The 15990-nt window shown below is 42.1% G+C and overlaps 1 protein-coding gene across 1 annotated transcript in view; it reads left to right on the top strand.

Moving 5' to 3' along the window:
• Positions 1-15990, top strand: part of PARN (poly(A)-specific ribonuclease) — a 160488-nt gene that overhangs the window by 116115 nt on the left and 28383 nt on the right. Inside the window, exon 22 of the mRNA XM_047713580.1 lies at positions 948-1137. Coding sequence (XP_047569536.1) covers positions 948-1137 — 190 coding nt within the window. The remainder of the gene's footprint in view (positions 1-947; positions 1138-15990) is intronic.

Below are 15990 nucleotides of genomic sequence, written 5' to 3'. Positions count from 1 at the left end.
GGCTAAGAGAGCATATGCTCAAATCGCAGGAGCCAGAAGCAGCGAACGGCTGCCCATCCGCCAGTGGGTCTCCCGAGGAGCCGGCCGCAAAGACTATAAGGAAACTGACCTGGCTTTGGTGAAATATTAACACCAGGGAGGGAGTAAGCTCCGGCTTTCAAATGCTCCTGCCAGCCAGAGGCACATTACAGAGAATTAGCAGTCTTTAAAAGCGGAAGGAGAAGAGGCAAGCCTCAAGTATGGTGGTGATATCTTGAATTTGCAGAGTTTGCGGTGAGGCGCAGCGACGAGAAGGGCCATGGCCTTAGGGTCGGAGCACGTTGGGTTTGCACCCAGCCCTGCTGCTGAGCCATGGGCTGGCCTGTGGCAGCCACTCCTTCTCTGTGCCCCCACTTTCTCGTGAGTTGAGGCACTGCCTCCCTTGCAGATGGAGGAATTGCGAGATGAGACATAACATGGGCAAAACCCCGGGCACAGACAAAGGGTAGACCTTTGGTTTCTGACAGCGTGGTCAGCTCTGCTGTCAGGACCGCTTTCATTTTCATTTTTAACAAGTAAGGGTTTACAATTTTCCCTTAGTGGGTTGTTGTCCGCGCCCCACCCCCCCACCATTTTCTTACGCTGAAAATGAGTAATTTTCAAGCAGTAATATTACCTGCAAATACCTTCCACTTACTGCCATTATGGTTCTTTATAGTTTACAGAGCACTCTCAGGCCATCAGAAGATTGGGGTGCAGTGACTTCTTCCTCCAGATGAGAACACTGAGATTTGGAGAGCCCATGGGACATTCCCAGAGCCCCCCGGCTTCTTAGTGGCGGAGCTGGGGTCAGAACTCAGACCCAGATCTCTGGTTTCTTTGACGACCTCAGGGCCCCTTTCAAAGATGACATCTCCGGGACTAGGCCAGACTTTTTAATATGGATTTTTTTTTTCTTTTCCTTGTAGCTGTCAATACCAGCAAATATGCAGAAAGCTATCGGATCCAGACCTATGCTGAATATGTAGGGAAAAAACACGAGGAGAAGCAGATCAAGAGGAAGTGGACAGAAGATACCTGGCAGGAGGTTGAGAGAAAACGATTAAAGACTCAGTCCATATCCTACACTCTGCAGAATCACTACTACCACACCAACAGGTAAGAGTTCTCAGCTGTTGAATTAAAAGGGCAGAGTTGTTCCAGCAATAGTTTGTCTTCCTGCTTCTCACGGGATTTTAAGTCCTAAATCTGACTTTTGAGAAAGACTTTTTTTCTCACTTTCCACATAATACAGAAGTTACTGCTACACAGATTCCTTCTCGCTTTTAGACCCACAGGTCTTGGAGTTAACGAAAACACAAAACCCCCTTGAGGCAGATAGGATACGGGTGGTTCAGTTTCAGGGGTGTGGAATTAGAGGCTCTTGTGACCCCGCCCACCAGTTCAGTGAAGGAACCAGGCAGGATCAGAGCTGAACTTACCTGGGTCCAGTCCACCCTCTCCTCCCCGCAGTCCCCCGTGATGCTCCTGCCTGGGCTTCCGACCTCGTTTGGGATTCCTTGGAGACACTGAACCACATGTCTGCTGTAGGAAGAGAATTTGGCATACTTCCCCTCATTACCCATAATCCGTCCCTCAGAAGATAGGGAGTGGTCACATGTTGTGAAATGACAAAACATGGGTATCTTTGTGAAATTACAAAACATGGGTATAGAAAACGGGGGAAAGTTCATTACAGAAAATGATAAAGATTAGAAAAGTGTGAACTGACAGAAGAAAATATTAGCCATAATCCCATCACCCAGAAGCAATCACTGTTAATATTTTGGATTGCCCTCTGTGCTTTTTAAATGGCATTTATTTATTTATTTACTTTTTTTTTTTTTTAAGATTTTATTTATTTATTTGACAGAGATCACAAGTAGGCAGAGAGGCAGGAGGAAGCAGGCTCCCCGCTGAGCATAGAGCCCGATGCGGGGCTCGATGCCAGGATCCTGAGACCAGGACCAGAGCTGAAGGCAGAGGCTTTAACCCACTGGGCCACCCAGGCGCCCCTTAAATGGCTTTTTAGAGACTTAAAAAATTGAGATATGGGGTGCCTGTGTGGCTGGGACAGTTAAGCTTCTAACTGTTGGCCTCAGCTAGGGTTGTGATCCCAGGGTCGTGGGTTCGGGCCCCTCATCGGGCTCTGTGATGGTTGTGAAGCCTACTTAATAATCAAGACACGCTATACAATAAAATGAACAGATCTGGGATGCCTGGGTGGCTCAGTTGGTTAAGCAGCTGCCTTCGGCTCAGGTCATGATCCCAGCGTCCTGGGATCGAGTCCCACATCGGGCTCCTTGCTCATCAGGGAGCCTGCTTCTCCCTCTGCCTCTGCCTGCCATTCTGTCTGCCTGTGCTTGCTCTCTCTCCCTCTCTCTCTCTGACAAATAAATAAATAAAATCTTAAAAAATAAATAAATAAAAAAAAATGAACAGATCTAAAATGTTAGTTCAGAGTTATAAGAGTTCTATACAGCAGTGTATCTACCACCCAAAGCAGGACATAGACCATTTCTGTCTCTTCACAAAATTTCCTTGTGGCCCTTTTCAAGCAACCCCAACCCTCTACTGCCCTAAGCATCCATTTCTCCTATCTGTGACTATGTATTACTTTTGATTATTCCTGGAATTTATAAAAAATGGAATCATATTGGGAATCATATTGTGTTTGGCTTCTTTCACTTAACTTTTTTTTTTTTTTAAGATTTTATTTATTTTAGAGCGAGCACACAAGTTGGGGGAGGCACAGAGGGGAAGGGAGGGGAAAAGAATCTCAGGCAGACTCCGTGCCAGTCATGGGGCCCTGGGGCTCGATCTCACCACCTTGAGATCATAACCTGCGCCGAAACCAAGCGTTGGACGCTCAACAACAGAGTCACCCAGGCGCCCCTCACTTAACATTTTTTGAAACCCTTGATACTGTGTGTACCAGGAATTTATTATTTCATTGTTCAGTAGTATTCCACTGTATAAATACACAACATTGACCTCCTCTCCTGCTGGTAGACACTTGGGTTGTTTCTGGTTTGAGACCATCATGTAATGGTCACTACAAACATTGCTATAAAAAGTGTCTTGTTGGCCATATGTTTCCATTTCTCTTGAGTCGGTACCTAAGAGTAGCGTTGTTGGTTCTCAGGGTAAGTGTGTGTGTGTTAGACTTTATAAGAACGTCCAAACGGTTCTCCAAACTAGATGTACTGTTTTATACCCCACTGTTATGGTGGGAACATTCTGGTTGCTCTGCGTCCTTGCCAACGTGTAGTGCTTTCTCTCTTTTATTTCGGCCGTTCTATACAGCACAAGATGGGTATTGTAGTGTATTGTGGTCTTAATTTGCATTTCTCTGGTGGCTAATGATGTTGACCACCTTTTTTGTGTGCTGGCCGGCCATTCCCATATCTTCGTTTGGAGGTGGCCGTGTAAACCTCTTGCCCATTTTCTCATTGGGTTTTTGTCTTTTTAGTATTGATCGGTAGGCGTTCTCTTATGTATTCCGGAGACACGCCCTTTGTCACATAGATGTATGTGCTGCAGATGTGTTTTTTGAGTCTGGGGTTGCATTTTCATCTCGTTAGTGATTTTGATGAGCAGATATTTTTAATTCTGATGGAGTCATGTCTGTGATTTTTTTTTTTTCTTTTATGGTTCAGTCTTAGCCTACTCTAAGGTTGCACCGGTTTTCTTCCAGGTTTATAGTTTTAGTTTTTCCATTTAAATCATGACCCATTTCAAATGAATTTTGTATATGGAATGAGATAGAAGTCACAATTTAGTTGTTGTTGTTGTTGTTGTTGTTGTTTTTAATATGGATATCCACTTGTTCCAGGAACGTTTGTTAAAAAGACTTCTCTTCCCTCATTGGATTGACTTGATATTTCTGTCAAAAATAAATTGACCATGTATGTGTAGGTCTATTTCTAGACCGTTCTGTTCCAATCATTTTTATTCCTGTTCTTCTGCCAATATCACACTTTCTTATTTCTGTAGCTTTATAGTAAGTCTTAAAAATCAGGTAGCATAAACCCTCCAACATTGTTATTCTTTGTCAGATTGTTTTGGCTATTCTAGATCTTTTGTATTCCACACAAATTTACAGTGCTCTTACCTCTTTCTTCATTCAACCTGTTCTGTAGTTTTTACTGTAGAAGTCTTAAAAGTCTAATGTTAATGTTCTTCTTACGTATTTTACATTGTTGACGCCATTGTAAATTTCTTAAATTTAAATTTAAATGTAAATGTAAATTTCTTAAATTTCATCTTCAAATTGTTTGCTGCTTCTCTATAGACATATTAACTGTTGTGTATCGACTTTGTATTCTGCAACCTTTTAAAATTGACTTATTCTGATAGTTTTTTTTTTTTTTTTAATATTCCACAGGGTTTTTTAGGCTCACAATCCTTTTGGCATGCTATTAACAACAGTTTAACAACAGTTTTATTACTTTTTGGTCTGCATGTCTTCTTTTTCTTTTTTTTCTTTTTTTTTTTTTTAAGATTTTATTTATTTATTTGACAGAGAGAGATCACAAGTAGATGGAGAGGCAGGCAGAGAGAGAGAGGGAAGCAGGATCTCTGCCGAGCAGAGAACCCGATGCGGGACTCGATCCCAGGACCCTGAGATCACGACCCGAGCCGAAGGCAGCGGCTCAACCCACTGAGCCACCCAGGCGCCCAACATGTCTTCTTTTTCTTGCTTGATTGCACTGACGAGCACCTCTGGTCTATTGTCAAATAGAAGTGGGAAGGGTAGATATCCTTGTCTTGTTTCCAGTAATAGAGAGGGGGAAGTCCAGTGTTTCCCCAGAAACCTGGGCCTTAGATTGTCTAGTTAGTCCTCTCTCAGGTTTAGGAAGTTGCCTTCCATTTCCCCTTTACTGAAAGTTTGAATAGATGTCAGATATTTTCATTTGCCCTTTCTTTTTTTTTTTTTTTTAAGATTTTATTTATTTATTTGACAGACAGAGATCAGAAGTAGGCAGAGAGGCAGGCAGAGAGAGAGGAAGGGAAGCAGGCTCCCTGCTGAGCAGAGAGCCCGATGCGGGACTCGATCCCAGGACCCTGAGATCATGACCTGAGCCGAAGGCAGCGGCTTAACCCACTGAGCCACCCAGGCGCCCTCATTTGCCCTTTCTGTATCTTTTTAAGTTGTATGGTTTTTGTCCTTTGTTTTGTTAATATTTTGAATGCCATCAGTTGGTTTTTAAATGCTTAATAATTTTGTATTCCTAAGAGAAATCCTACTTGGTCCTGATGTATTATCCTTCTTGTGTGCTGCTGGACTTGATATGTTAATGTTTTGTTAAGTATTTTTATATCTTTTTGTTCGTGAGAAATACTAGATTGGAATTTTTTCTTTTTTTTTAAATCTTTTTCAAGTTTTGGTTATCAGGTTTATGCTGACCTCATAAAAATAGTTAAGACGTTCCTCTTTTATTATTTTCCAGCAGTGTGTATAGGGTGGTTTTTGTTTTTAAGTTTTTGGTAAAGTTTACCAGTGAAGACAAGTTTTTTGTGAGATGATTTTGATTATGGACTCAGTTTCTGTAATAGTTACAGGATTGTGTAGATTTTCTGTTTCTTCTTGGATCACTTCTAGTAATTAGTGTTTTTCAAGGAATATTTCATTTCATTTAAACTGCGAAATTTGTTAGCATAAAATTATTAGCTCAAAATGTTCCCTTACAATTTTTATGTCTGTAGGATCTATAATTATGTCCCTTTAAAATTTTCTCATATTGGTAATATGTGTTTACTCGCTCTTTTCCTTGCTGGGTGCTTATCAGTTAATTCTTTCAAATTCTCTCAGTTTTTTATTGGTTTTTTTTTTGTCTTTTTTTTTTTCATTTATTTATATCCTTGTTCTTATTATTTCTTGCTTTGTATTTTATTTTATTTTATTTTTAAAGATTTTATTTATTTATTTGGCAGACAGAGACCACAAGTAGGCAGGGAGGCAGGCAGAGAGAGAGAGGAGGAAGCAGGCTCCCTGCTGAGCAGAGAGCCCGATGCGGGGCTCGATCCCAGGACTCTGGGATCATGACCTGAGCCGAAGGCAGAGGCTTTAACCCACTGAGCGACCCAGGCGCCCCTCTTGTTTTGTATTTTAATGTTATTCTTTGTCTGGCTTTTTAACATGAGAACTTAACTCATTGATTTTATGTATTTCTTCTTTCCTATAAAAACATTTAAAGCAAAAAAAAAAAACCAAAACAAAACATTTAAAGCTATAAATTTTCCTTTAGACTGTTTAGCCGCATCCCTTAGATTTTGATAGATTGTCTTTTTACTATTCTCTATAGAAGGTATTTTCTAATTTTTCTTGTGCTTTCTTCTTTGACCCAGAAGACAAGACATTATTGACATTGGTGTTATGGCCCGGCATATGGTCTGTCTTCGTGAATGTTCCACATGCACTTGAATGGGGGGAACATTTCATTACTGCCAGGTTACATTGGTTCATGGTGCTCAAATCTATATCCTTACTAATTTTGGGGGGAGTTGGGGGGGGTTCTACTTTTTCTTTCACCGACTGAGACAGGTGTTGAAATTTCCAACTGTGGTTGTAAATCTGTTTTTCCATTTAACTATATCAATTTCTTGTTTCATGTATTTTGCAGCTCTTTTGGTAGGTGTGTGTCTATTAAGGATTGCTATGTATTTTTTTTTAAGATTTTGTTTATTTATTTGACAGAGATCACAAGTTAGCAGAGAGGCAGATAGAGAGAGAGGAGGAAGCAGGCTCCCTGCTGAGCAGAGAGCCCTGTGCGGGGCTCGATCCCAGTACCCTGGGATCATGACCTGAGCCATAGGCAGAGGCTTTAACACACTGAGCCACGCAGGCGCCCCAGGGATTGCTATGTATTCTTAATGAATTGCCCCTTTCATCAGTATGGAGTATTCCTCTTGATATCTGGTAATAATCTTTTTTTATTTTGTCTGATAATTCATATTGGCACTCTTGTTTCTTATCCTCGATGATTGCATACTATATTTTTATTCAGACTTTTACTGGTTACTTGTCTTTATAAAGTACATTGCTTATAAACAGCATATACTTGGGTCTTGCTATTTTATTCATTCTGACAACCCCTTTCTTTTACATTTAATCTAATGAATGATACAGATAGGTCTTCCTCCCATCTTGGTATTTGTTTTCTATTTTTCCTGCTTAGGTTTTGTCCCTCTTTTCTTCTTTTCTGTTGCCTTTTGAATGACTTGTGTTTGAGTTATTACTTGCTGATATGTTAGCATCCTGTTTATCTTCTCTGTTGACTTTTTTGCTTTTACCTCTTTGTGTTATTTTTTTAGTCCTTGCTCCAGAATAATGGCCGACAAACTAGAGCCCATTGGCCAGATCCGGTCCACATATTTTTATAAAGTTTTATTGGAACACAGTCATGCTTCTTAATTTACATCTTGCCTCTAGCTGCTTTGCCTTACAGTGGCAGATTTGGGTAGTCTGACAGAGACCATAAACCCACAAAACTCTGTGTACTCTCTGTCCAGTTACAGAACAGTGTGCTGACCCCAGGTGTAGAACTGCCCTTTCCAGTACGGTAGCCACTGGCCACATGTGGCTGTTGAGTACTTCACGTGTGGCTAGTCCAAACTGATGTGTGTTGTCAATTTGAAATACACATCAGAGGGCGCCTGGGTGGCTCAGTGGGTTAAGCCGCTGCCTTCGGCTCAGGTCATGATCTCAGGGTCCTGGGATCGAGTCCCGCATCGGGCTCTCTGCTCAGCAGGGAACCTGCTTCCCTCTCTCTCTCTCTCTCTCTCTCTCTTTCTCTGCCTGCCTCTCTGTCTACTTGTGATCTCTCTCTCTGTCAAATAAATAAATAAAATCTTTAAAAAAAATACACATCAGATTTTGAAGAATTGATGACATGTTGAAATGATAATATTATGGATATATTAGGCTAAATAAAATATTATTAAAATCAACTTAACTGGATCCTTTTCACTTTTTTTCTTTTTAAATGTTGGCTCCTAGAAAACTTTAAATGGCATTTGTGGTTCACGTATTTCTGTTGTCCAAGCACTGCTCTAGAAATGATCATGTGCTCCTTTCATGTATCACAGCAGATCTTCAAGTGAAAATCACACCACCTCATAGCCAACCTAGGACCCTGACAGTAGTCTCTTTCCATTTCCCTCCCTCCCATCCTTTGTGATCTTTTGTCTGTTTTTCTTCTCCATATGCTGTAAACTTGATATGTTGTTGTTATTTGTTCCTCTCCTTTCCTTTCCTTTTTTTGAACAATTAATACTTATGAATAAAATAAGAGGCTGAAGTATGGTGAAAACGGCATAAGTATAAACACAAACATGCAGGCCTTCCTCATTAAAGGTACAGTGCAGATTTCGGGGTGGGGGGGCGCCCTGTGGTCAGGGGAAGGCCGTGGGAACCTCCCCTCTCCTAGCTTTAGCGAATGGACTCTGAGACCCTGGGAGCGCTGCCGCCGCAGCCGAGCTTCTTCCCAGGGCTGGGAGCTGTGCTGGCAGAAATGCACATCAGCTTCCGCTGTTTGCACTGTTGTGGCGGCACATGCTTCTTTTCTTGTCTGTGATGGATTCAGTGTCCAGAATATTCAAGGAGCCTGTAGTCAATAACTGGACCACACTGGGGCTTAGATTCTGGGAAACTGGGCCAGACGTAAATTTGCCTGAGGAGGAGCTTTAGTTGGGTGGCATGAATTCTGAATAAATGCAGGTTAGCGTGGTGTTCGAAGAATCCTTCCTTACGGTGGATGCTAAAATATTTAAAATCTCCCTAGTAGGTGTTTAGTCCCTGAAAATAAGCAGAAGTTTGAAACCTTCCCCCAAAGACAGGTGGTATTACCATTCTCATCTTATTAAGAATGTTCTTGGGGCGCCTGGGTGACTCAGTGGGTTAAGCCTCTGCCTTTGGCTCGGGTGGTGGTCTTGGGGTCCTGGGATTGAGCCCCCGCATCGGGCTCTCTGCTCAGCAGGGAGCCTGCTTCCTCCTCTTTCTCTCTCTGCCTGCCTCCCTGCCTACTTGTGATCTCTCTGTCAAATAAATAAATAAAATCTTAAAAAAAAAAAAAAAAAGAATGTTCTCTAATTAAAGAAAACAGTTTTCCAAAGCCACTTTGCCCTCATAGCCATTTTGCCTTCAAGAGATTTTGGTTGGTCGTGTCTACAGATTATTAACAGTTGGCGTTTTTTCAACTGTTGGGGAAAACCCTTTGGTTGGTCTCTTCTTTCTCATGTTTTCTGTCTCTGAGACTCCACTGTGGCCTTCCTTGACAGTGTCGTCGCTCCTGGGAATTCCTGCTTATGTAGGAGATGCTAAAGCATACATCGGAGTTAGGGTTTCCAGATTCCACCTGACTGTCGTAGAAGGCTAGTACTTTCCCAGAGTGACTGAGTGAGCATATCACATTAGCAAAAAGGGGAGCTGCCCCTGTGGAGACAAAGGGGCCATCGCAGCAGAAGCCATCACGAGGCCCGGGGACTGACCCTAGGCAGTGAGCAGACCAAGGTTCTAGCTCTGGTTCTCCTGGTACCGTGGAAATGACTTCATTCGCTCTTCCCTTCAGTAAATACCCATCCAGAGTCCAGTGTCTCCCTCTGTTTTCTCATCTTAAATGAGGCATTTTGTTGGGAAAAGAATGCTAAGATCCCTTCTGGCTCTGAAATTCTAGATGACACCATACACAGGGCAGAGCACGCGGAGGAAACTGCTGGAATTGCTAGAGACTCTTTGTTTCTCTCCTCAGGTAGCAAGTAGTTTGCTCCCAACCTAAGACTCTGAGTCTTGAAAATGCCCGTGGTTGGAGAAGTTTTAGATGAGGAGTGCATTATAAAAATCAGATCAGGTAAACCAGTGTCACAAGTGAACCCACGAAAGCCTTACACGACACTGAAATAATAAAGCAGCAACCAAATGAAGAAAAGATCCTTGACGTTTCAGTGGGTACTGCCTTTTAAATCCCCACCAGCCCTCTGTATACCAGAATGTCTCAGAAGCTGCTTCTCCCCGTGATTTCAACGCAGTTAGAAACCACCAGCCTGCGGCAGAACCTAGTCAGACTCAGCCCTTTCTGTCCTGTGTCCGCTGTCTACACCTTCATTGCGTTCCTGTTTCTGTGACTTAGAGAGGATTATGAGGGGGTTGCCTCTGGCTTTCAGATCTCTCCCCCGCCCCTCACTCTCTCAGACTGTCTCTGCAGCCCGAGTGCCACCGTTTCATCCCGGTGGCTGCTTGCTGTCCGGGTGACTGAGGCACGCCTTCGGAAGCTCCGTGCTGGCCATCTCTTGTTTCTTTTCTCCTTTTTTTTTTTAAAAGGATTTTTATTTATTTATTTGACAGACAGACAGAGATCTCGAGTAGGCAGAGAGCTGGATGCGGGGCTCAATCCCAGGACCCTGGGATCATGACCTGCGCCAAAGGCAGAGGCTTGAACCCACTGAGCCACCCAGGCGTCCCTCCTGTTTCTTTTCTCTTGGCCCCAGCTCTGTGACGTTGCTGCAGAAATCCTCATTCAGCTTTGTCTTTTTTTTTTTTTTTAACTCTTTTTTTTTAATTGCATAGTTGTCACACAATATTATATTAATTTCAGGTGTACAACAACACAGTGATCCAACAATTCTCTACATCACTCAGGGCTCCCTACACTAAGTGTCGTCACCATCTGTCACCATGCAGCCCTACTCCAGTATTCCTGTATTCCGTACGCTGTACTCATGTCGCTGTGACTGATTTGTCACTGGGAATTTGTACCTCTTAATCCCCTTCACCCTTTTGTCCATCCCCCCACCCCACCTCTCTGGCCACCAGCAGTTCCTTGCATTCGGCTTTAGTTGGTGCTGCTTCTCTGGAGAGGGTTGGGGAGGGGAGATTTCCTGCTGTGGCACTCTTGTTGGCTCCTGGGTTCTATAGCTTAGGAAGCTTAGGAACAGACTTGTCTTCTGTGTCTTTATCTTAACCACATGACGTCTCTCCAGTGTACATATTCCCTTGGAGAGAGCGTCCACTCCTGGCAAGGACTAGTGGAATTATCTAACACAGCCACCTCAGAAACTTTCCAGTATTTGGGAAGCGTAAATGTTGGCAAACTCAGAGGCCGTCTTGTGGGTTAAGTGTATTTTAGCAGAGAAGGTGTTTCCCGTGACACTTTTTAACTGATAAATACATGTAATCTTTAAAATTTAAAGTGATAAATGCATGTAATCTAAAACAGGAGGATATAAAATGAAGGGATTGGGGGGAGAAACTTAGGTCCTCCCTCTCCGACTCTTCTTCCAGCTACCGTGACCGTTTTCCTGGAAGCTATACATTTCTTGTCTTGTCAGCTTGGACCAATATATCTGGGTCAGTTCTGTAAAGGAGTGTAAATGTAGCGCCCGCACATAAATGTAGCGCCCACACTGTGCCTTCCATCGCTCTCTGTTTCTCTTCTCACCATGATTAGTTACACTGTTAACTGTCTTTCTGGATCTGTTCTTTTGTACTTCCTTGAGAAGTCAGTTTTAGGAGGCGGCAGCAGGTATCCAGCTTGTATAATGTTATGATGGCAGAAATGCAGTTGGGCCCATTGGGAAGCAAGTGTACTCTTGTGCTATTAAAACTTCGCTACCCAACCGAGAATCTTCTAAATATCCCAGTCTTTTTTGTAGGCATTTTTTTCTTTTTGAGGGAAGTACTTTTCTTTTCCCTGAGTGACTTTGATTTCTTTCCTCTTTTGCATATGTAGTGTATGGTTAGTAAGTGCTATAAAAATGTGTCTATTTCACCTTCATTGATAATGTTGCTGGATATGGAATTCTAGGCCCCAAAATTTTTACCTGTTCAGAACCTTCAATACATTGCTCCTCCCATTGTCATCGTTAATCTGCATTCCTGGTTTCTGTGTCTTTGTATCTCTCACTCCTAACCTGGAGTCTGACCCAGAGTTAGATCCTCCAATGTTCGGTAAATTGGTGAGTGAATAAATATTTAAGTGCCAGTTTTAAGTGCAGGCTCTAGGCTAGGTTCTTCATGTTTTCGTTTTTGAGAGAGAGAGAGAGAGCAAGTGTGGGTGGGGGAGGTGGGTGGCAGAGGGAGAAAGATAATCTTAAGCAGGCGCATGCTGAGTGTGGGGCCCGACACAGGACTCCATCTCCTGACCTGGGCCGAAATCAAGAGTCGGACCCTTAACCAACTGAGCTACCCAGGTGCATCCTGGTCCTTCATGTTTTAGCTCTTGTGATGCTCACAGCAGAATTGTCAGGGAGGTGAGGCTTGTCTGCATCTCCCAGAGGCTCAGGGAAATTAAACTGTTCTTGGTGAAGCCATGGGTTTGATACCAGGATTATCTGCAGAGCCTTGCTCTTTTCTACCATGTTTCCCCGTATGCATTTTCCCAGGTCTGTCCTCAACGGAAGACATTACTCAGATTACAGCTAGGTACATACCACGTAGGGGACAATTTTCTTGACTATAGTCACCACACCACCTAAGAAAACCTCTAAGAGCTTATATCTTTTCATTTAAAGCGATTGTCTCGGGAAGCAGAAGAGAAGCCCTTTGGATTTCTGCTTAAAAGATCCCAAATCAGAAAAAAAAAAAAAAAAAAATTTAAAAGGGGCACCCCAGTGGCTCAGTGGGCCTCTGCCTTTGGCTCAGGTCATGATCCCAGGGTCCTGGCATTGAGACCCGCATGGGGCTTTCTGCTCAGCGGGGAGTCTGCTTCCCCCCTCTCTCTCTGCCTGCCTCTCTGCCTACTTGTGATCTGTCTGTCAAATAAATAAATAAAATCTTAAAAAAAAAAAAAGATCCCAAAGCTTTCATTACAGAAAAATCTCAAACATAGACGAAAGTAGGGAAAATAATACAACAAAGTCCTAACTGGTGAGCTCTCACAGTGTGTCTGTCACCAGTCACCATGTGGCCAGTCCTATTTTATTAGTACTCTCTCTCTCCTTCTCCCTTCACATTACCTTGAAGCACATCACCGATGGCATATCCTTTCAGCCATAGGTCTCTGCACGTATGTATCTAAAAGATAAACAGTCACTTAAAAACAGAACTGCAGTGCCACTAACAAAAAATTAACAATGACTCCTTAATATCAGATAGCTGGTATTCAGATTTCCTGCTCACACTTAAAAAAAAAAAAAAAAGTTGTTTGTTCGAGCTCTAGTTTCCACACAATTTATATGTTACGTTTGGTTGATGCATCTCTTCTCTCTCGATCTGTGAATTCCCTCTCACTGGGTTCTCCCACAGCCCCCACCGTGCTTCAGAAACTAGGTTGTTAGCTCTGTAGGATTTCCCATATTCCAGACCATTGTGTTAAGTTTGTTCAGCATGTTCCCTGACTACTATATTTGTCGTTAACTGGTAGTGAGATCTGTAAACTTGATCAGATTCAGGACGGAAGTAATGGCAAGAATATTTCATAGATGGTGTGATGTACATTTCCTCCTGTATCTCACTGGGTTTCTCCTCATCTCTTTAGTGACCCGGAGATACAGTTCGTACGGAAAAGGCAGAATAAATGCTTTAATCTCTCCCCTCAACACACCTTTTAAAAACCAGTTTCCAGAATAATTAGTTTCCTGTCCCCTTCTAAAGTGAGCAATGAGATTTTGTTTTGTTTGTTTAAATCATGAGGTTTAAAAAATATATATTTTTTATATGTTTTAGTACACAATAGGGGTTCTTCTTTTTGATGCTCTAATTATCTTGTTTCTGAGTAGTGGGAACAATTTGGAGTTGACTCTTGAGTCCTCTGAGACAATTCCAGTCGCCTTTGAGAGCCTCTTTAACTTCTGGTATTTATTCCAGGCTCTTCTCTACATTTCCTACCTTATTTGTGGAGTTAGCCATTTCTCCAAAGGGCCAGTTCCTTTTGATGGGTCATGGTATTTAGAAACTATAATCTGGGTTCTAAGGGTGTTTATGGATGCTGGATTCATTGTTATTTATAGCGTTTTTTAATTAAAAGGGCTAGCAAGGACTTCTTCCTTCTTTCCTTCCTTCTTTTTTCTTTTTAAAATTAGTTTATCCTGGGGCATGTGGGTGACTCAGTCGGTGAAGCTCTGCCCTCAGCTCGGGTCATAATCGTGGTCAAGCCCCGTGTCGGACTCCCTGCTCAGCTTTTCCCTCTGACTTCTGCTCCCCATGCTGTGCCCTCGCACGTGTTCTCTCTCTCTCTCTCTCCCTGTCAAATAAATAAAATCTTAAAAGAAAGAGATTAGTTTATACTGATATTTCCAATTCTAGTTTGACTGCAGGATGTACTTAACTACTTTTAGTTTCTTTTTTTCTTAACACTGAAATTTTTAATGTAATTTTAATGTCATGTAATTTTTAATTACTTAATGATATTAAAGTAAGTATTTATTTGCTTTATACCACCATGGATAATAATTTCAGAATAACTATGACGGTATCCTTATAAATAATGTAATTATTTGAAAATAACTGTTTTGCAGTAATTTTTTCCCCTAGAGTATATCTGACTAGGGATGAATAGTCAAAATAACTTGATTTTAAAATCACTTGAAATAATTCCTCTTTGTATAGTTAAGCTACCAACTCAGTAAACATTTAACTTTGATTCATTTTTAACTTTAGGGATTGCCTTTTTTCAAATCAGTTTTGCTGTGTAATTACGTAGACCATTTGTGTGGTTCCAGAGTGAGATCTCCAAAGCTGCTCTCCCTGCCTTCTCCAGCTTGGTTCCTCCCTCCCTTGTGGCAACCAAGTTTATTGGGGTTTAGTCAATCCTTCCGTTTTTGCAAATCTACGCAGCAACTACATATGTCTGCCCTCCCCTCCTGTTATAGATGGGAATGGACCACACATCCTTTTCTCTACTCTCCGTTTTTCATTCAGCCTCGTGCCTCAGAAGCCACTCTTACTTTGCTTCTGGTGAAATGTGATTCTTCACATGGGCAGATGGTTTTAGCGTTCTTGAACCTCCTTACTAAAATGTACTAACTGGCAAGATCTGGGTGGGTCATCCTAGTTTCAGTGATCCACCTCATGGAGAAATTCACGAATATCGTATGTCAGATGTGTTGTGAAAAATTAATTCATGACCCATCCTCTTGTTGAGGGGATCATTCCTTGACCTTCTCCCACCTTCCCATCGCCTCCTCTGTCCCGTCAGTCTGCAGGCGTAAAACTCGCAGACGCACTGTCTGCTTTCTAGAACAACATGAAAAGTGAGACAATGCCCCTATTTTTTAAGCAGATTCTTTATTCCAGGCACTGTGCTAGTTGCTTTACATGTTTTTTAGAAAATCTCTTTAATGATGCGGTGAAGCCTTTGGTGATATTCCTAATTTAAGGATGAGAAAGTTGAGTCTCAGAGAAGCTGAATAATTTAGCTAGAGTTGCCCAGGATTCTTACTTACGGGTGTTTGGGATCCACAGCCCATGCATGAAGTTGCCTCTTCTGGACGTGGCACAGCTACCTGTGAGCTTGCGTGTTTGAGAGAGACACTGTCTCATTTTAAAGAATTATGTTTTCTTAAAAACAAAAATAAAAACAAAAAAAACTGTTTTTTTTTTTTTTTAGTTTTTTTTTAAGTTTAAAACCTCTGAATTTCAACCTTACTTTTTTGTGGGCGAGGATTTAGATGTCTAGTCCCATACATCATCAATGTAAAATGGTCAACTTTAAAAAATATTTTTTTAAAACCCAAAAAACAGAAATGATACTGGGATGTATAGGCCGATATCAGAAAATCGGAAGTGCCATCCTCTGGTGTGCTCAGCACTGGTCATCCTCTTAGTAGAATCCAGTCTTAGACTGTGTTTTGTTTTGTTTTGTTTTTAAGATTTTATTTATTTATTTGAGAGAATATGGACATGTTGGAGAGAGAGAGGGAGAAGCAGGCTTCCCGCTGAGCAGGGAGCTCCATGTGGGGCTTGATCCCAGGACTTTGGGATCATGACCTGAGCTGAAGGCAGACACTTCACCGATAGAGCCCCCCAGGCGCCCC

Source organism: Lutra lutra, chromosome 18 (assembly GCF_902655055.1).
Source record: "Lutra lutra chromosome 18, mLutLut1.2, whole genome shotgun sequence".
NCBI classification, from domain to species: Eukaryota; Metazoa; Chordata; class Mammalia; order Carnivora; family Mustelidae; genus Lutra; species Lutra lutra.
This window is presented reverse-complemented; position numbering and strand designations above follow the sequence as displayed.